The 23,347-nt window shown below is 30.2% G+C and overlaps 2 protein-coding genes across 2 annotated transcripts in view; one reads left to right on the top strand and one right to left on the bottom strand.

Moving 5' to 3' along the window:
* LOC127738921 (propionyl-CoA carboxylase beta chain, mitochondrial-like) overlaps positions 1-23,293 on the bottom strand; it is a 43,721-nt gene extending 20,428 nt beyond the window's left edge. The window contains exons 1-8 of the mRNA XM_052250415.1: positions 23,054-23,293; positions 21,548-21,661; positions 19,692-19,760; positions 19,095-19,151; positions 17,611-17,724; positions 17,135-17,195; positions 16,010-16,059; positions 15,530-15,571 (exon numbers count right to left, since the gene is read on the bottom strand). Coding sequence (XP_052106375.1) covers positions 15,530-15,571; positions 16,010-16,059; positions 17,135-17,195; positions 17,611-17,724; positions 19,095-19,151; positions 19,692-19,760; positions 21,548-21,661; positions 23,054-23,266 — 720 coding nt within the window. The 5' untranslated portion in view covers positions 23,267-23,293. The remainder of the gene's footprint in view (positions 1-15,529; positions 15,572-16,009; positions 16,060-17,134; positions 17,196-17,610; positions 17,725-19,094; positions 19,152-19,691; positions 19,761-21,547; positions 21,662-23,053) is intronic.
* Positions 5,993-13,340, top strand: LOC127738922 (beta-1,4-galactosyltransferase galt-1-like). The gene is made up of 2 exons (XM_052250417.1): positions 5,993-6,117; positions 11,799-13,340. Exon 2 carries the CDS (start codon positions 11,854-11,856, stop codon positions 13,324-13,326), a length of 1,473 nt encoding a protein of 490 aa, XP_052106377.1. The 5' UTR covers positions 5,993-6,117; positions 11,799-11,853; the 3' UTR covers positions 13,327-13,340.
* Positions 23,294-23,347: the final 54 nt, after the last annotated feature.

Below are 23,347 nucleotides of genomic sequence, written 5' to 3'. Positions count from 1 at the left end.
TACCGCATAGTCAACTATAAAAGGCCCCGAAATAACAAATGTAAAACAATTCAGACGAGAAAACTAACAGCCTAATTTATGTACAAAATAATGAACGAAAAACAAATATGTTACACAGCAACAATTGACAACCACTGAATTACAGGCTCCTGACTTGGGGACAGGCACATACAGAATGTGGCGGGGTTAAACTAGTTTGAAGGCACCAACCCTCCCCCTTACCTTGGACAGTGGTGTAACAGTACAACATAAGAACAAACTATAAATAAACTGTTACCACAGAGATATGTCTTGCTTTTTTGTAATTTTGATTATGCAAATGTTGAAATTAAAATGGCAATACTTAGTTAGGCTAATATTCAAAGTCAATGAACCATGACTGAGGTACATGGCTAAACCATCTCCATGTAAATGAGATGCGACAATGCTGATACAACTGCATACCAAATATCATTGACTTATTATAAGTTGTTCCTTTTAAACAAACCTAAACACAAACATTAACTTGTTAACTATGTAAAAGTTTCAAAGTCAATGAACCATGTAAATGGGGTGGAGCTATATAATCTCCATGGAAACAATACCTACAAATGCCAATAAATTTGCATACCAAATATCATTGACTTAACATTAGCAGTTCATCTTAAACTGATCTTATCACAAACTAATACATGTAAACTAAGCAAAAGTTTCAAAGTCAATAGGCCATGACTGAGGGGGTGGGGCTTAATATTCTCCATTGAAATGAGATGTGCTAATGCTTATACAACTGAATACCAATTAACATTGGCCTACCACTAATGGTTCCCCTTGAACTGACCTAATTACAAACTAATACATGTTAACTAAGCAAAATTTTCAAAGTCAATAGACCATGACTAAGGGGGCTGATCCAAATAATCTCCATGGAAATGAGATATGCCATTGAATGCTTATACAACTGCATACCAAATATCATTGACCTACCACTAATGGTTCCCCATAAACTGACCTAATCACAAACTAATACATGTAAAATAAGCAAAAATTTCAAAGTCAATAGACCATGACTGAGGGGGCAGGGCCAAATAATCTCCATGGAAATGAGATGTGCCAATGCTAATACAACTCAGGAACTGCATACCAAATATCATTGACCTACCACTAATGGTTCCCCATAAACTGACCTAATCACAAACTAATACATGTAAAATAAGCAAAAATTTCAAAGTCAATATTCCATGACTGAGGTGGCAGGGCCAAAAAATCTCCATGGAAATGAGATGTGCCAATGCTAATACAACTGTATACCAAATATCATTGACCTACCACTAATGGTTCCCCATAAACTGAAATAATCACAAACTAATACATGTAAAATAAGCAAAAATTTCAAAGTCAATAGACCATGACTGAGGGGGCAGGGCCAAATAATCTCCATGGAAATGAGATGTGCCAATGCTAATACAACTCAGGAACTGTATACCAAATATGATTGACCTACAACTTGTGGTTCACCACAAACTAGACCTAATCACAAACTATATATTGTTGACGCCCCCGCTGGAAACAGCATACCTATGTCTCGCTTTTTGACTCCGTCAAGCGAGACAAAAATCAATTGAAAGACTATTTTCAACAGGAGTTCCTGTAAAAATATATTTGAGAAAAACTACCAATTTCTAACGATAACTAGTACCGGTAACTAGTACCAGATAAGTACTGAATAAATATTTCAATAGGATTTAAAAAAAATGTTTTTTTGAAATAAAAATATCTGCCTGTTACATGGATCAAAGCCTCAGCATATTTTCACACATTCCTGCTGATTTGAGTTAATCAACATATGCTATCTGTCTACCACAATTTTTTACTTCAATTTTATACAAATTAACATCATTTTGCACTGATACAACTAATGTTATGGGCATTTAATAAGTGCACTTGACAGTAATTGCACTGATTAATTGGAATTTTTTTATGTATCTTGATAGCAATCAGAAAAAACATTATTACAGCATTTGTTGCAATATGAGCCCATGCTCCAATAAATACTGTTTGTACATATAATTATGCTTAACTTTAGATTTGTCTGTTTCATCACAAGAGTTTTCTCCCTTTAATGATTCTGAACTGTTTTATTATAAAGATAAATCATTGAAGCAAATGTGTCTGATTTTTTTATTAATGACAAAATGAAATGATAGCATAGAGTTAACAAAGGAGGATATAGAACTGAATGGTTTGAGCTAAGACACTTTAAAGAGGATTATGAAAGGAAATCAAGTTTTATTGGACCTTTGGTAAAATGGATAAAAATGGCCTGTTTATAAAATCAACAGAGTTTTTAAGCATCAAAGAAGACTGAAGAAGATAATCATGTACTAAATACAGTTTTCTTTGATAACCAATTTCATCCATAAGAATATTGATAAAAAAAATCATTTTCCTAATAGGATACATTTGACCAAGTTTGATAAATACAAATGTCAAGAAAGTATCTGTAGGCCGAAAAATGACAAAGTTGTAGACATAACATGTAAACCATAGGCTGAATTTATCTTCATATGTCACCATTACATCACCAAATTTAGGACCACACACTATCTAATCATAAAAAAATTCAAGTATTCAGCAATTTTCTTTCAAGTATTAGTTATCAATTTTATTTTGACTTCACTTACAAAAGTTCCAAGTGTTTAAATAAAAAAAAAATTGCTTGCAAGAAGCCTGAATCTAACTTTTTATCTGAACAATATTGATTTCAACACCTTACAATCTTGATAGAGTCTAAATAACTGTAAGAAAAAAATGATTAGAAGTGTAGGTGATAGCAGTAAGTATATTGAACCTATGTTATTTTGTGTAAAGCAAAACAAAAGTAATGAAGTGGCAACTATCGACTGAGGATGGTAAATTTAGAGAGCTGGCTTAAAATATTATGGTTTTGTATGCTCACGGCAGACACACTTATTGAATCTAGCTTATTTATTATGTACTTAATAATATTAACAGAAAAAAATTGATAAAGAATGAACTCACTTAACTATAACTATACTGGTTAAAGAATGAACTCACTTAACTATAACTATACTGGTTAAAGAATGAACTCACTTAACTATAACTATACTGGTTAAAGAATGAACTCACTTAACTATAACTATACTGGTTAAAGAATGAACTCACTTAACTATAACTATACTGGTTAAAGACTGTCAAGTATTAAAAAACAAAAGCAGCTGCAAAAGGTAATTTATAAATCTTCCAAATGAACAAAGGTTGTTTTAATCCTTTGTCATACTATAAACACAGTGATGGGTACTCAAAGATTACAGGAAAGTTACATAACTTCACATGTCATACAGTGTTTAATGCAACAATATGCACCAAAAATGCATGAAACTTGCGGATATGGATGATATAACAAATATTTATCTGTTGGCAATCAAAAGACTCATTACACACAAAAATATAAAAAAAAAACCCATAAATATAACATTTCTTGCTAATTAATTTCTTTCAACTCAAGCATGCAAGGGGAAGTCGTGTTTAACAAGAATTTCTATACATAAAATTATTTTATGACTGAATTATGCAAAGAACAGTTGTTGATGTAGATTTATTGCTGGCACTTAAAACAAGCTTTCTAAGGCAAAAGTAAGAAATTTTTATCATGCTATAAAATTTGCTTTATTAAGTACCCAAGATTTTCTTTTCCTTTCTGCACAAAAAAAATGTTCAAAACGTAAATGTTCTTGAAGCAGAACTCAGTTAGACAGAAAATAATCCTTTGAAATTCTCAGCCCACCCATGAAATCTGAGATACCACCAAAGCTTTCTGACACTTTTAGACATCAAAACGAAAATTCTGTAAAAAATCCCAACATTGTTGTCTGAAGGCAATTGATGGTTAATATTTTAATAGAATTATTACAAATGAAAACCTGGGAAAACAAAATAAAATTCAAATCAATTAAATTTTGAAGTATCAAAGTAAATCATAGTAAACAGCTGTTTTCTTTTCATCCAAAGATATAATAATGAAATATTAAAAATAAGCTGGAAAAAATGGGTAGACAGGGGATAAGAATTCAGACATTATTCATATGACACCAAATAAAAGCCAGCAGGAGCCTAAAAAAGTATATCAAGGGGGGTTCAGGGTTTGAAGAAAGAGGCATTTCATGATAAACTGTTATATACTTTTTGTCAATTAAAATTGAAAATAATGATATATTAGAGCCACACTACCATATCTTAAACTTATAAATATTTTGCAATCTTTCAATACTCAATGAATCATACTAAATAAACACTGCTTAAGTCATGGAAGAGATTTTTTTCATTTCAATAATCTAAATGTAAGTCCTTGGATTCAAAAGTGTAACCAGGACAAAAAGGTTGAGGGGCAAAGAAGGATCAGGACTTCTATGATCATTTTCAATATATGCAGCTGAAATTAATCACATTCATCAGATCAACAAGGCATGAAAAAATGATATAATATCTGTTTTTCAGCTCAAAATATAAAATGCACTCAAAGTTTCCAGTTGACTGAACAAATAAATTGGATCCTTACAAAATTTAATTAGTAAGAATCTATTTAATTACTGTGCTGGATACATGTGCAACAGATTGTGAAATAATAATGTTGGGGATTTTTGTTGAACATGTTTGAATGGAATCATTTCAGCTTATAAATATATTGCTCTGGTGGTCCTGAATTTAAATCTGCTTGTTTTTTCCCCTTTTCTTTTATTTCCTCTTTCTTTTGGTGCTCCCTTATGTGAGTGAAGGCAACATTTTATTTTACTAATATTGTCATAAAATTCTATATGTATATTCAATTGTATCACCAAATATGCGAAGGCCTCAGTGTGACTTAGAGATGAAGAACAGCAATAAAAGCACTGTTCTTTTGCTGTCAGTGTGTTTTGCTGTGCATGTACTGATTTTGTGTCATGGATGATTACCCCTCATCCTTGTTTTTCTATTATAGCACTGAGCAACTTTTGACTTTATTGATAAGTGTAAAATTGTTACAAAATCTTTAATTTGTATTATTTCTACTGATTAATACTGAATTCCAGTAGGTTTTAACCTCTTTTTTGATCCTATGAGGATAATAATTCAAGGAAAATTGGCCCTACCTCTTTGAACACAGTATTTTTTTCAAAAAGAAGCATAGCAAATTTCCCCAGTATTTGTTACAATCAGAGGGTCAAAACTGGAAACTTAAGTAGTTGAATTTTAGATATTTATAAGACTCTACATTAATATGCTTACAGGTCAAAGATTTTTCATCAATTGTTTATATATTCATTACATACTAAAAGAACACTTTTAAAAATTCAAATTAAATATAAACATAGTTTCATGATACTATCATGTTCATGCAAATGGGAAAGGAATAAGTTGAATTTTAGAATCTCATACTGAATTATATTAATTAATTAATTAGTTATTTTACATTATTTTTAAGGAAACATGCCAAACGAATGTGTTTACTTTACATTAAATGAACCATGCTTTTCTACCAGGAAGATAATAGATAAGACAGTAAGTAATTACATACTGGTATACAGATAGATAAACTTAACATGGATATATTCATTGATTATTCAGTACAAAGTTCCTGATTCAAAATATATGATTTTACAACAAGAAAATAACCCAAAATATTTAAACATGGTCTTATTCTAATTGATGATTTGATGGACAGAAAAGAGAATAAAAAATGTACTAAACTCCAGGGTCTATTAATCAATCGATGTTCATATGTACTGGAATCATTCAGAGAAATCTTTGAAAACAATCATGACTGGATCTATGAAGATTAACTGATAAGTAATCATTGACTAAACTCAGTGTTTCACTTTCCCCTTTCAATGTTGTGTATGTGAAAGTATTTAGTTTAATTACCAGTAATTAAGGATAAAATGTAATTTAATAATCATATCCAATTTCAAAAATTTTCTGTTGCCATCACTTTTTAAAATTCCCTGAAATGATCCTCTGGAGATGATTAACCAATCAACATTTGAGTGTGTAGAAAATTTAATACCCTCCACAATGTGTATTTTATCAGTGGGTCACTGGAGTGTAAGATCTAAACAGAGCTACAGCTGCTGAATTCAGGTAAGAGACTGGCTAATTGTTATACAATTAATGACCACTTTTTAATATCAATTCAAAAAACAAATCAAATAATTAACTATGATTATAATCAAAAGTTTCAAATACTTTCATGCTTTAGTTGTGTGTTAAAAATAGAGGAATAGGGCTGATTCACAAGTGGAATCATTTTGATGAGAGTATATTTATACTTGGAGCATCAATTTTTATTAAAATTACAAATGATCTTTGGTTAGTTAATATAAAAAACCTACAAAACTGAAAATAGATGTTCTTGGTGTTCTCATTTGGCTGTCCACCCAAGTATTTTCAAATAAGAATTTGTTTAACATCTGCCAAGCTTTCAACAAGGCAATTAAGATTATAAAGATAAAACCAGTTCTAACAGTGTCAATTTTTAACCTGAAATTTTATAACTGTTTTTATGCAAATAGTAAGTTATAAACTCCTTACTATTTATATTATAAGCTCATAACATTTTAAGCTTTGTAGAAAAAGTTACGGGGATTATATTTCCTTCTGGGGATTTTTTTATATTGGACTTCTTCAGGTATTCTGAAGGCCAAAAGTGTTCTTAAACACTGGGAGTATGAAAAATTGGCTAAAAAATTGAGAATTTTTGTGGTAGATGAATTCGAAATTCCCATCAAATGCTGTACTTATTATAAAAGTTGTTTTTAAAGTTGATATTGACTTATTCCAAAACTGTAAATGGATAATTTGTTCTGGAGAGAAAAATTATAAATACTTACAAATTTTAAAATATAAATATAAACATATATAACTTCCCTAAAATATGAACCACTGGTGTAATAAGAAAAAAATCGTGATAACTTTTGGAATTATCAAATAGAAGCTGGACCAACAAAGGCATTGTGCCAAAAAAGAAATAAGATGAAATAAAATTGTATTTCTTTTAATTCCATTTTCCCAACAGAAATAACTTCAAATTTAATAAACTAAAGCAAGGATTTGTATAGTGAGTCTCACTACACAAATCCTTGACTAAAGGTGGTATTTACTTAAATAGTTAGCATTTTAAGTTTTCTCCATCTCCAGTCAATTAAAAAATATGTGTATTACAGCATTTGTCAGTTTTTAAAAGCTTTTTATCAATTTAAGTCAATCATGACACAGTATGAATTGATATAAAATTATATGTGAACATACGTTATTGAAACTTATTATAAAGGACAATAAAATTAAATTCTCTAAAGTAAGGTCTATTAATTTTATTTTGAAGGCCAGTAATTTAAATTTTCAATTGGTATAAAATTAATGATAAAATTACTATACACTAACTGCCAATCCAGTCCTTTCAGACAGACAGCAAACAATGCTCAAGAAATTAGGAAGAAAATTTGCTAAAAGTCTTCTCTTTATCCAAATTACTGGGACTATTATACTAACTATTAGTATAATAGTCCCAGCCAAATTACAAGTAACAAATTGCATATCCTATCAAGAAATTTAATTATCCAATGTAAATTGTTGCAGTTTTAAATTCTATCAAATTTCATTCCAATTAGGTTATATTGTAGTTTTTAAGTTCTGGAAATATATTAAAAATGTAAAAGTCCTTTTAAGGCTATACATATTAGAGACCCGAATATTGATCTGATAAAAAAAACAATGTGTAAAGCAAAATCAAAAGATACATGTCTATCTTTAGATTACAATATTTTAAAATGTTAAGCCTAATCTTGATATATAACAAGTTCAAAATTCTTGCTACTTCAAAAACAAATATATGGGACCAGTGGATAACTTTAGTGATGATCATGATGTCAATTGTAAATTTATTGTCTTTGACACAGTATTAAAGTAAAATTGAGGATTTTTAATTATCTTTTTCAAGAAAATGTGCTCTAAAAAGAGAAGTCACACAAGCTTTTCACTGACACCTCCTTAAACTTCTGCCAAAAATTAGCTTTGCATATTTCACAGGTCAATGAAATGTCAATCAAATTGACCTATATATACGAAACTGGTTACATGTAGATGAAAAAAACTTAATATAAACCTCTTTCAAGCCAAATTATAGAAAATAAAGCAAAACCCGATATCATGTCAGGTCTCCTTTAAGACTTTTGCATTTTGAAAATGCATTTAATTTCATTTTTTTGGTATGTTACCCGTGGTTGTAATTCTTCAACTTCTGAAAATTTCTAGTCTGCCCATTCATAAAATATTTTCATAAAATATATTTTAGTGTTTAATTGAACTTTCAAAAATTTACCCTGACTACCAATCACTCAATAATTTTAGGTAGAATAAAGACTTAAAAATATATTAAATGGTGCAAATTAGTAAGAAGCATTTGCTTTAAAAAAAAAAAACCTTTCAAGTAAGGATATGAATAAAACTAAAGGTATTCAAGAATTATCACGACAGTGTGTCATCTCTACAATGGCTACCATATTCTTGCTTGAAAAAATTTATAAGTATAAGACACTTTTGTCGAAGTAGGAATTTGACTGAATAAAATCCAACCAAACATTCTGGAACCTTACAACAACACTTAACTCACACTAAATTTCGAAGTAAATACATGTATTATATATTTCTTTTATTTTCCCTCTTTTATTTCTCATCCCTTGTGTCATTTATCCTCCTAACATTTACAAATGTGACAGTCTTCCAAGGAAGGCATATGTGTCATCTGGCACCTACATATAATATAAGTACAAATGTTGATATTCCTGGCATGTTTTGATACAGTAGACCACAGCAAATTGGATACTCAAAGTGTCAGCAAAAAATATCCTTTAATCCGATATATTCAATTTGACGATAAATGTTTATTCATTGAATTTTCTGAAATAATAAGTTGACCTAATCTTGGGATGTTACTAGCCCTGACCACTGTTATATAAGAGGGTGAGGATGACTTTTTTGTAGGAGAAACCCCAAAAATTATTCAAATAAAAAATTTAAAATAGCAGGTGCTCAACTTTCATCTCCTGTAGAAGAAGTTTGGTGGAATTCTAATACTGGGTGGGGTAAGCTGTTTTCAAGGAGTTGCAGATTAACAACTTAGTCCATGTTTTGGCATTATCAATCTGATCAAAAATTAAAATATCAGGTGTTAATGTCTCTTAGAAGAATCTGTGCAAGATTTGTTAAATTCTGTTCAGCCCGTTTAAGTAAATGCTGACAACAAGGACAAAGTTGACCCAAGACAACAGAAGTGATCCCTTTGTGTTGCCCCAACTAGATGCTGTCAGGGAACACAATTTACAAAAGTTGTTACCCTTTATAAATATATTTTGGTATAGGTTACCATTATTTTTTTTTCAAATTCATTTTCATCGATTTGACCCACATTCTCACATTTGACTTATAACATACTAAAACATTCCAATTCAAATTCCAAAAAGTTCAAAAAGAAACAATTAACATTACATGAGCTCATTATAAAGTATCAGTATTTCATGCATCCATCTAGATGACCTCCAAAGACTGCCTACAGTCAATATTTACATAAATAAAAATATAAACTAATAATCAAGCATGTGCAATTGTATAAAGACATTCTATTTAAGATCTGTTCAATTTCATGATATTCTTTTCTTTTTAAGGAATGAACCACATGCTGAACACATGTGTAACTCATCTCCAATAAAGGTCAAAATTAAAGGTTTCATGAATACAGATTCAAATGAATTTGAATTATTGACATGCAAGTCAATAATACATTGGCGATGTTTTTCTTGCTGATTTTGACAAAATTAAACCCAATTGATTGCAAATATCAAAAAATTATTTCTATATTAAGCTTTTATAATGTTCGAAAGCAAAAAAATAACAACATAATTATTTTTATTTTTTGTCTTATTCGTAGCTAATACCCCTTTAAATTGAAACTATACTATTTTAGACTTTGAAATATATTTGCAATATCTGTAGTTTTATTTTTAAGATTAAGTTTTGAATTCATTACAACATTTAAAATTTTTCCATTTACCTTCTTATTTGTAAAATCAAAATAGACCATTAATATTTGAAAAAACATAAAAATTTAGAAGTAAACTCTTTCAATGTTATATATTTTTCCTTAGCTGCCTTCAAATTGATATTTATAAATGCAATGACTGCAATTACAAATTCATATACATATATATATATATATATATCTATTAACCAAAATAAAAATGTACTCCCTTCTTGCACACCTATAAGCCTTCTACTAAAGTGCTTTTACTTTCAGTTTCCATCAACTTTTTTTGCTAGTTTTTTTACTTTTGTCACTTTCTTAGTGTGTAATTTGTCTTCGAATATTTACTCTAAATAAAAATGAGATGCCAATGAGACAACTGTCCACCAGACAAAAAAATACTACAGGTAACCAAACACTCATCATATTTTAGGGATAGTACAAAACACTTTTTCATTTGTAGTGTAAATTAAACAAAAAAGGCTTAATAGGTGACTTTCTAATGTACCTTTTACTGTATGATGTATTGTCTTTAGTGCAATTCTCCAGAATTTTTCCTTTTTAATATTTACATATTTGTAATAATTTTTAAAACACTTTTCTTATTTCTTTCATGTTTTCTTTAATGATATTATTTAAAAGGGATGACAACTAGTACATGTACACAAGTACTCAAGTGTAACTCGGAAGAACTGAATCTTTAAAGAAAAGTTAATACATGAATATTTGGCTACATAGTTTTTAAAATAAACATAAACAACTTTTTAAATGAGAATTATTCTGATTATTTATTCAAGAAACTTAAAACAAAAAGTGTACCCAACCAAAACTATAATGTTGTCATATCGTCAAAATAATTAAACTTATATGACAGCAAGAAGGATGTAATGAAGTTGATAAATAATTCTATAAAAATAAATATTCATTTGAAGGCAAAAGATTTACAACATAAGCCTTAATTTTATGTTTACATATTGTAGTATCTAGAACTATTAACTGAACACATTATCAAAACTTACTAATCAGGCTATAATTATATTAAGTATCTAAAACTTTTTTTAAATTTTTATTATTATTATTAATAAAGTTCTCATTATCAATATATCAGCTATATTATGTATATGGTACTAATAAAGAAATAATATAAACAACATTTATTTATATGAACCTACATACACAAAACATTTGGTAGATCAAAAAATATTACCCCCCCCCCCCCCCCCCCCCCCCAAAAAAATTTAAAAAAAAAAAAATCATAAAAATACCTATAATTTTAATGAAAATTGAAAATTTGATTCTATGGAGGAATTTATCTTTTTGCTTAAACATTTTAACACAATTATAGTTGGGTTTTAACATTTCAGATGTTGAAATATGCAGAATTGTCTGGAGTTTGTTTATTTGGTCATAATTTTATCTGCCATTGGTTTCAATTTTCCATGATGTGAACACACATATTTTTGATTAAAAAATTTTTTGTTAAAATGTATGGAAAATTTCCAGGCAAAAAATAATACTTTTGTTTATTTCATCAAATAATTGAAACATTTAATAAAAAAAAATAAACCAAATAAACCTGTGACAATTTTGCTTCTATTGGTACCAAGTTCATTAAAATCTTACCAGAAACCACACAATAATTTTTTGAAATATAAATTGAAAAATCCCAAGTGATGAATATCACCTCGAACTGTACATATAAATACGCATATGAAAAAAATTACATTTTTGTTTATTTTTTTTCTAGGTAGAAAGCAGCTTAAATATGGTGCTTTAGCTAATGGAAAATAATTAAAACGTTGATGCTTACCTACATCAACGAAACTGAGCACATTAAGGATGACAATACAATGAGAATATCAATATCTAATTTTAGACTTGTAATAGTAGTTGCCCTCTCCTTGTACACTTTAACTATCGCCATCATATTCTGGGGATTTCAGGACAAATCATCATGGTTTCCAAAGAGATTCAGGAAATCACATCTTAGTGAAATTCAAGTTTTAGTCGATGATGACGAAGAGGAAATGTATGAATACGTAAATAAAGAGGAAAATCCCACCATTGAAAGTGACGCTGAACAGCGAGATACAACATTCATCAAATTAGGAAATTTATTCATCTTTTCTGCATATTTTGACAACAGACCGAATATTAGGCCAAAAATCAGAATAATGACAATAAAACAATCCAATTCTTCACAAAATATTGGTTGTGCATTTAAATTTCAAAATCATTGGATACGTGTTTATGCAGAAAGACATGAAATGTGTGAGAATCATGGGAGATTTTATGGAGGCTGGATGTATTTCTGTGATGTTCCTGAACAATTTATAGATATAAATTCCAATGCTCTTTCCACATCAGATATACGTTTATTTGAAAGCAATAATTTGGAAACGTTAGTTCCAATCAACATCACATCACATACTTACCAGGACAGTTCAAAGTTCAAATTATTAGGTCAATTTACTGACACAATTGGAGTGTGTATTCCTCCTTTATTTGGGGAAATAAATTTACCGATGCTTTTACAGTTTATAGAATTAGGCAAAATACAAGGGATCACTCATTTTACTTTTTATTTACATAAAATTGCTGATTCCATTAGAAAAATTCTAGATCATTATCAGGAGAAAGGGGATATTACACTTGTTGAGTGGATTCTACCTTCAGTTATTTCATCAAGAGAGATATGGTACCATGGACAAATGTTGACCATACAAGACTGTCTTTATCGTAACATGGCAAGAATTAAATATCTAGGATTCTTAGATTTAGATGAATTTATCATTCCATTAGAATATTTCAAACTGACAGAGCTTCTTGACAGCTATGCAAAGAAACTTCCAACCATTTCAAACATATCAGGATTTTCATTCCAAAGTGCCTTCTTTGATCCCAAACAACTTCCCGATCCATCACAGCAACTGAAGGTCCTTCAGCTTCAGAGGCGCAACAGTAAACTTAGCAAAGTCAGAACCAAATTGTTAACAGTTCCTCAAAATGTGTTTGAATTAGGAATCCATCATGTAAGCAAACCTATTGATGAATCTAAACAAGTGCTATATGTTGATCCAGATGTAGCTAAAATTCATCATTACCGAGCATGTATTATAAACTTTGAACCAGATATGACGTGTTTTAAAGACATGAGAGATGATACAATTCTAAAGTACTCTGATGAACTGATACAGAATTATAAGGATGCAGTTAAAAATACCATGCATTTATTTGCTCCTGAAAAAGAACTTCATAAATTTTCTGCAAAATAAATTGTTAAATATTTTTCTATTCTTTAAATTTTCTGCACAAATCCTTGTTTGACTTTAAGATCAGACTGAAATATCTTTTGATTTTTTGTCTTGTATGGCTGACAATAGCTATAAAACCTACATACCCATAAGGACCATGGCCATATAAACATTAAATTTATTGCAAATAACAACTGAATTACACAAATGATGTGTCTTCTTTGAAAAAAAATTGAGACATTCACTTTTTTATTTATAACTAAATGGAAAAGAAAGGGTCATATGGTGTATCAATTCATCACATAAAATCTAAACACATACAAACAGCACTTTTATTACTGATCTTCATCTCAAAGTTAAGGAGAGTCATTCCACATCAAGCAAATACTCTCATCTCACACTATTTCAATATGGGACTAAGCATTGGTGTGAGTGGAGCTCTTTATTAGATGTTTATCAAACTACAACTGGGCATTTTAGAACACAGATACTGGATAATGTCAACAAATAATACATTACATCTGGCAAAGAAATCTAACAAATTCTGTCATAAATTGCCTGACAATCTTACTGTTAAATACAGAAACAATACATTTACCAATAATCAACCACATTGAAATTAATGTAAGATTAGATAACTTGGCAGGAAATAATGCATAAAGTTGACCTATAATTAGTCTGGACTGCACATGAAGAAGCACACAGCAGAAATTATCCCAAGAATAAATAAGCCATAACTGTGAGACAAAAATAGAGCATTGGGAAACTTTTTACTGACTCCACAAAACACAGATTTCAGTCAAATGATATCTATTTTTGGAATAACTTTCATCACTTTAAAGGTCAAATCTTTTGAAACCATAGACTTAAAACCTTTGTGGTGAACATCAAAACCAAAAATAAACCAAAACATTACACTATAAACTGCCTAAGGTCAACTTTGCTGGCAGGAATCCCAACAAAGTTTTACTGTTGTACAACTACCGGTATACAATTTACAAACTAACAATTGACAATGTAAAAGTATCTATTAAATAAAAGTGTATGAAAAGAATGAGTGCCATAATTAAATTTCCATTAATGCTTTGTATTTGTTAAGTAAAATAGATTAATAATGCATACCAAGTTAACAGGATCTGTTGCTAACTTGTAATTTTGCAACCATCAATTTGTTAGATACAACAATGCTGAATCATCCAGATGAAACTGTAAATTCAGCAGACACATTACCTGAATTGTTTGGTTCAATTAGGCCTATTGTCTTATGAATTTCTAAATTTGAAGCTGAAAGCTTGAGAATACATGGAAATCATTTATAATTTTTTTGTAATATTTTTCATAGTTGACAAGTTTTGAATTTTCAGTCTATGGGAGATAACTCTTGATATTTTGAAAATTATGAAAAATTTATTAAATATTGTCCTGGTTTTTTTATTTTTTAAAAGCTCCATATTTAGGAAACTGGTATCAATAAACATTTATGAATTCAATGAAAAATATAAAACTACTTGTTCAATATTCTAGTGAATACACAAACAACAAAATACAGTAATCAATTTGATACACCTTATGCATATTTCAAAAATGTATTTTTCTTCAATGGTGGAAAATTGAAACATTGCAACATTTGAAGAGTTATAATCCCAAAAAGCATAATAATTGACACTAAAACAAGCTGCAAAGCATCTGAATCAGGAGAAAAATCTGCAAATCATACATCCCTTCTTCAAACATTCAAATGCAAACATATTCATTCTACTGGGTTATCAATATTTTGTTTCCAGATTGGATTTATGGCTGTTCTGCATAAAATTCACCTCCTTGTTATCCTAGTAAAAGACCGAGACTTTAGAATGAGCTGTAAAATTGAGTTTCTGTGAACTCCAACACATATATAAAGTAAGAAACAAAATAAACCTTTCTTAAAACCTTACTTCAAAAGCATACACAAAGCACAAAAAAACGTCCATTGTTGCTTTGCACTGAAAGTGTTGAAAAGAATTCATATTGAGTCTGTAATTTTAAGAAGCAAAGTAATCAACAACACTTCACATATTCTCAGTTCATTCAATTTAAACTTGAGTTGAAGGAAAAGAGAATATTTTGTATCATTCAGCAGTATATATATTATTTTTAATAGAAGAGAAAATTGCAATGCAGTTTTGTAGACATAAACCTTGATTTCATAGATACATTTAATTTTAGGAAAAGTATTATAACTCACCTTGACAACATCAGGTCCTGTTATAAATAAATAGGATGTATCCTGAAATAAACATCATATGGCTGATTGAATTTGCAATGTATATTAGTAATGCATGGTTTTGAATCAAGAAAAAAAAATATAAAAAGGTAAAAAGGTAAATTTTAAGTCATACTAGACATGTTGCTTGGTAACAGAGGTAATATCTGAAGTCATGATAGACATGTTGCTTAGTAACAGAGGTAATATTCTAATTCATGTTGACATGTTGCTTGGTAACAGAGGTAACATTTTAAGTCATGATTGACATGTTGCTTGGTCACAGAGGTAATAATTTGTCAGACATCAATTGTACCGTAAAATATACGTAAGATAATTGTATGTCTTGTTAAAACTCCAATCAAAAAGAGTTTTGACTAATTTGGAAATGACTAAATAATGAACCACTTTATTTCCAATCATATTTATAATATTTCATGAAGTATTTAAAATTCTGCTAACCTTAACCATAAATACATAATCTGTTAGAGCTGGAGAGTACACGGCACCTCCTGAAATAAGAGGAAGAGAATATCTATAAATCTGATAGTGATTAGGAATTAATTCATTTATATAATTAATCTAGGTGCTGTCGATCATATTTGTATTTCATTTATTGTTTTGTACATCTTTATATATATCAGTACTAACATTGCAAAATTTTTGCACGTCATATTTGCATTAAATATGAAGGTGTTATACACTTTTTCATATTTATCTATCTCAACTGATTCTATTCATTTTTATCTATGAAAGTACACGAGACAAAAATCTCACAAAGCCAGGAAATAATGTACGAAATTACTTTTTTTTTTACATATTTAAAGTCATTTGAAACTTCAAATTTAAAAAAAAGTTGAATATGTTTTGTATACTTGAATGGTTAAGTTTTTCTATAAAACAAGTGTATGTGAACTTTCTTGTAAAAGAAAATCCTTTATATTATCAAAATCTTCATAAATGTAATGCTATTGAATTATTGTCTTTCCGTTCACTAATTTGCCGATATTTTCCTATATGCAGTGACCTCAACTATGAGACCTCTCATTAGAACTTTGGTCACTGCACAGCACAGAAGGTAAATAAATAGTAATAACTGATTCTTAAAGAACAAATTTAATACAAAAAATCATTTAACAACTGTTATGGAAAAGTTTAACAAATGGGAAGGAATGGAAAAAAAATATCATGGCTCTATCTATTCACTTATTAGTCACATGCTGCACTTGCTCTGTGTTGATTGTTTATTGATGTCACGATCCAGTAAACCTCAGCAACAAACTCACAAGTTAATTAGCTTGCGATCAACAATCATTGAATGAAATATTATTTGTGGATAATACGTTATAGATTCATAATTAATATAAAAAACTTGCATACAACACTTACTTTAGTTTATATGCATGCATCTGTTCAATAATTTCGATAACATAAAAGTTGCAAGGAACTTGTTTCATATGAATTTAGAAAAACATAACTTAATCAAACAATATGCTGATGGTAAATTCTTTGAAAGCACAATACAAGAGACCAAGAACTCATCTTCAGTACTTTAAATCTTTCACACTGCATTTTTTACTATCTCACCTGCACAAGGACCCATAATCAATGATAGCTGTGGTATTACTCCTGATGCATTAACATTTCTCTGTAATAGACAAAAACTAAAATTATAATATTATACACCTTACCCTTTGCTCTTCAGTACATGTACTAAGTAATAAAAGGCACAACTAGATGTTAGATGTAAAGTGTCCAATTTTTTTCTGCAGTATAGTTAATCCTGTCTAAACCCAATGCCATAACAAGCTGAAGATAATGTTTGTATTAGTTTTGTATTCAGTATAACTGAAAAGTATTCAATGTAATGCCTTGGTACAAAACTTGTTCAAACTGGTTTTATCTAATCAGCTTTACCATGTCTTGGACTATTCTCATCATTTTTGTTGTCCGAATATGTGTGAAACATTTGACACTGGATGTTATGCAAGCAGCAATCAATCAATCATCGCTTATAGTTAATGTGATTTGATGTAATCAAATATACACTTTAAACCTTTTACCTGGAAAATATCAGCATATCCAGCAAGAGACTCTACACCCTCCTGAATTCTGGCTCCTCCAGAATCATTGAGACCAATCACAGGGGCACCAACTAGCATTGCTTGATCCATAATCTGTTGATAAAAGATCAAAATAATGAAAACTCTTCTCAGACAGTCGTACATTATTTAATAAAAGAAGAATGTGTCCATGGGACATAGATGCCCCTACTTGTCAATAAGCAAGAGTTAATGTACTGATTCAGACCTACTGACATATTTTTTCTTTCTTTGAAACTTAATGACATTTGTTTCTGTATGTTGACTGTGCAAAACAGCAAATTTGGTCATTTTCCATTTATAAAGGGGCTTCAAGAACAGTTAAAGTGTTGCCACCCAAATTTTAACTTCATCTGTTTTTGATGGTAATAAGCATTGTGAATAAGTTTCAGAATATTTAGTTGTGGCAAAGTCAAGTCAGGAGTCTGTAATTCAGTGGTTGTTGTTTGTTGCAGTATATCATATTTGTTTTTTGTTAATCGTTTTATACATAAATCAGGTCGTTAGTTTTCTCATTTGAATTGTATGACATTTGTCATTTCAGCCTTTTTATAGCTTACTATTCGGTATGGGTTTTGCTCATTGTTGAAGGCCCTACGGATCCCTATAGTTGTTAACTTCTACATCATTTAGTCTCTGATGGAGAGTTGTCTCATTGGCAGTCATACCATATCTTCTTATTTTCATATTAGATCGGGAAATGGCAAATTCAGCAATTTTTCCATTTATAAAGGGACATAACTTGAGACAGTGAATATTTATGCCACCATAATTCGAATAGATTTGTGTTTGGTGGTGATAAACATTGTGTATAAGATTCATAACATTTTGTTGGGGCAAAGTAAAGGCGGAATGTGGAAACAGCAAATCAGCATTTTTTTTCATTTATAAAGAGACATAAGTCGAGAACAGTGAAAGTGAGGCCACCTAAATTCGAACTTGATCCGTGTTCCTTTGTAATAAGCATTGTGTATAAGTTTCATAACATGTGGTTCAGGCAAAGTAAAGTTTGAGTGTGAAAAAGGAAAAAAATTCAGCAATTTTTCCATTTAAAAAGGGACATAACTCGAGAATGGTCAAACTGATACCCCCCAAATTCAAAATTTATCTGTTTTTTTTGAGGTAATAAGCATTGTGTATAAGTTTCATAAGATTTGGTTGAGGCAAAGAAAAGTTAGAGAATGGAAACCAATTTCGTGACATACAGATGGACAAAGGTAAATCTTAGTGCCCACTTCACCTAGCGGCGGCGGCATTATTACCACTGTGTCAGTGCTGTTAATCTGCTCATTTAGTCACGTACTGTTAAACATGCATTTATATTTATCTTTAAATTCTAAACATTGGCATGTATATTCACAACCTGTTAATCTATTTAAGAAGTGTTTCCGTAAATTCTAATTTCCTGTTTTATTCTAATGTATTCTGAACATCACTGTACTCACTTTACAAATCTTCTTGGCATGGGCTCCAGACAAACTTCCTCCAAAGACTGTAAAATCCTGTTTAGATACAAAGACAAATGTTGAATTTACGATGTTATAGAGAATATACATAAAATATTGGACATTATAGAAGTTGAAACCTATCTACCAAATATCTATTGTTTTGAAACTTTCCTTGATAAAAGATGTTTGATTAGGAGGTATAATTTACTGACTTTTAAGTCTTCATTGATTTTTTTTGGTCCTTTTCAAAACTTCTATATGCATAATCCTCATAAAACATTGATAGACACGATGAAACTCTTTCTGAATTGCTGTACCTACAGTATTTTGTTTTTGTTCAAGCATGAACATAATTGTTTCCCCATCTTTTTTATTAGTATAAAGGGCAAGACAATGATTTAAACAGACAGGGGGGATTGAATAGGCTCTTGAACATGGTGATGAATAGACACCTGTCTATCGTCATAATTGTACGTGATATAGATATCTTTTGGTTTATTTTGTTTTTGGGTTGCTGGGTCACTTTGATATATACCCCAACTGAAAATTTGCCGTCATATTACAAATTGGTCATGTTTTTTGTTTATTTTTTACCTGACTAAATACAAAACAAGGTCTTCCATTAATTGTTCCTCTTCCTGTTACAACGCTGTCACCAGGGTACTATATAAATAGATATATCAATTTAAAATTACATCAGTACTGTTATCAAAAGAGATATTTTAACAAATGAAAACAACATGTTACTTATTTCATGTGTACAAATCTCTATTATGGATTTACCTTCATCAGTAATGCTCACAGTTGAATATTTTGAAGCCAAGGATGTGTATAAGAACTGAAACAGTTGAAGAGCTATATAACCAAATAGGACCGAAAAAAATATAGCAAAATCCATCTAAGGTCAACTTTGCCTGAGGGAGTTGAAACCTTAGTTTATTCTTCAATACCAATAAGACTTACAAATCACAATAAACATGTTCACTACAGGTAATTATCCAAGTCAAAAAAATAAGTTTGTTGCAGTGTTTGCACCAAGTAATCATAGCATAACTGTATAACTCATATAAAAACTTTTTAAAACTTCTGACTGGATAAATAATCATACAATGATACAAAGTATCATCATTAAACTCTGAGATATTTCAAAATATAGACTGGAAATTATTTGTAAACCTAACTGCAAAATTAAACAAGATTTGTGACCATGACCCTCAGACCAAATATTCAAAGCTTTTTTATGACCCATCCTCTAATTGTGAAAAAAAAATCGCACAACATAGAATCATTAAACTTTCAGCCGTACTCAAGATAAAGAGATGACATGGTACTTTAACATGAAGCTTGGATTTGCAACATTTTACTGATTGTGACTATAGCCTTTGTGAAAGAAATAAATTTCAGTCTTATTCAAACACACCAAGTGTCAGTGAACAGTTACACAACCTTTAGGTCTACAACATACAACATTGATTCAATATTATTTGTTGTATACATTTTTCGTGGATTTCGTTGGTAAAGGTGAACCAGTGAACTTAAATGTTCAATGGAGTACATTTTTTCTTAAGGCTTGTGTGCAGACTTTGGCAAATCCATGAAATCAAATATCAATGAAAAAACATTGTTTCCTCAATCTACAGAAATAAATGTATCTACAAGTATGCAACCTTAATCTTCAAGCAAGAAATTTCCTAATTTTTGTATGCAGTACCTTTCAGTGCACCCCCCAGTTTTCTGTGGGGTTCATTTTGCTCAGTCTTTAGTTTTCTATGTTGAGTTTTGTGAACTGTTGTATGTCTTTCCCTCATTATTTGTTTTTGCCATTGTATTGTCAGTTTGTGTTTTGACTTCTTAGTTTTGCCATTGTATTGTCAGTTTGTGTTTTGACTTCTTAGTTTTGCCATTGTATTGTCAGTTTGTGTTTTGACTTCTTAGTTTTGCCATTGTATTGTCAGTTTGTGTTTTGACTTCTTAGTTTGAATATCCCTTTAGTATCTTTGGCACTCTTCTAGTGGTGATGATTAATTATGCAGAGTATTGTCTTATAATCATCGGTACAGGTACTATTCAAGAGCTGCAGACAAGATTTGTGAGATGCATGGAATGATACTATGATAGACTGACACATGAAAAAATGAATCCAAAGATTGATCACAATAGGGAGACCAAAATGTGGGGCCCTAATGACTTCATATTGATGTGTGATAAGTTTCTGTTAAGTTGTAAAAAATAATTGTTTTGATACAATGCATAAAATGATGAAATGTTATGTCATCATGTCAAAAATATAACAATGTCATAATTCAAAATGACAATTTACAAAAAATTGCAATAAAGAAGCTAAATCCATTTCATGGTAATTAAAGGAAAAGAAACTAAATATTTAGCAATGTCCAAACTTGTCAATATTTTCTATAATAATACACAATAATTTATTTAAAAGAACTGACCTTTTCTTTCTGCATGCCAAAGTCAGCACAGTCATGCTCTAAATACATATCATACTCAATGAAAGATCCTGCATCCATCAATAGCTTCACTCTTTCTCTCGCTGTCAGCTTTCCCTGAAATAAAATTTACCAGAATACATTATACTCTAAATCATTTTGAATTTTGTATGTATTTTGGGGTTTTTTTTCACCGAGTTGTTGTCTCTAACATGTCTAACATTGACATATACCTCATATCTCCTTTTTTTCTTATAAATAATAAAAACAAAGTTTAAATTTCCAATACCTTTGACCCTTTATTAACATTAAACATTAAGAAATCTCTTGATCAATCATGAGTGAAACTTTTTATACTGTAATGTTGATTAGATAAAAACAATGTATATTAGGATTAAACTTATTTTGAGCATCTGCCCTAACATATTATTAAATGAGGATTTCTTCACAATAAACTTTTCCTCAACATATCAGTTTTTGTAACTGCTATCTTGTTCTATCAAAATATTCACTTGATTATTAGGTCAGTTGTCTACCCTGCCCTCTAGGGACAATGGGAAATAATAACTGGTAAGTCACAGCAACAATGGTAGATTATTTTCCATATTGAAAGTCACAATATGAAGGTTTTTTCCTTGCAACAAATTTTTTAAGCAAGGAGCACTGTTTATAGCCTGCTCGCTTAAAAAAATTGTTGCCAAGAAAATAACCAGTGTAAATTTTTAAAAATTGTTCAAAAACATTTGCCCCTTTGCCCTTCAGAATATTACACCCTCCAGAATATTACACAGAAGAAAATAAGTTGTTCATAGATTATAGTGTTATCAGATGAAGATCTTGTATTGCTGATAATTTTTTGCTTTTACAGTTTTTACTTATAAATCTTTCATAATTTTGGATTAATTAACAAACTCAAGATTTAAGAGTTAATGCATTTAATCTATGTGTTCTTATTTTAGCCATGGCAGCAATGTTTTATGATCATGATTGATAGGAATAAAAAAATTAGTTGATCCAAGGGTTCTTTTATGGGCAGAGTGTGGAAAGTTAGCCTCATGAGGCATCAGATATAACATACATCCCAGTTCTGACTTGAGGTGGCTGAAATTTATACATCCAATAAAGCCAAACAGACACTTTACTTTGGCAATGGTTTTATACTGCCAGGTGGAAGACTTTGTTGAGGTGACCATATTTCTAGCTAAAGTTTAAAATGTGACGGGATTGCTTCCCTTCAATAGTAGATAATTAGTCAGCTGTAAGCGGTTGAGCTAAGGAAGTACTTTTTTAGCTCAGTAGGTTAGAGCGCTGCCTTGTAACATATAGGTACCAGGTTCAGGTCTCGGAGGAGATAATGTGATTTTCATTATAAGAATCATGCTCCAGTTACAAAAAATAAGGCCAGGCAACATATCTATAAATCAAGAAAATCAACATTATACTGTTTAGTTTGTGTCTGGTGCAAATGGAAATATTGTTTTTTTTTTAATGCGTTTGATGTAAAGTAACCTTGAGGTGCTGTTTTTCTATTCTTTTTATGCCTCCTCCAAGTAAAGCCTTTTCTTTTGTTGAATCTATCTTATTTTTCACACTAAGAGTATGTTGTGACGATCCCACTGCTGCCACAGAATACCATGCCCTTTGTGAAGGTGCATGACACCGAAGATTGATAGAGTTCTTCGGGATTAAACCTTGCAATCTTCGGATTGCCACAAATGCCATGTTTCAACTGTGTTTGAAGAAGCTTCGGTGAAGGTCATTTCAAACTGTCCTATTTTTAGTCCACGCTTCATTATTCTTTTA

This window comes from Mytilus californianus, unplaced genomic scaffold, assembly GCF_021869535.1.
Source record: "Mytilus californianus isolate M0D057914Y unplaced genomic scaffold, xbMytCali1.0.p SCAF_4, whole genome shotgun sequence".
Classification (NCBI taxonomy): domain Eukaryota; kingdom Metazoa; phylum Mollusca; class Bivalvia; order Mytilida; family Mytilidae; genus Mytilus; species Mytilus californianus.
This window is presented reverse-complemented; position numbering and strand designations above follow the sequence as displayed.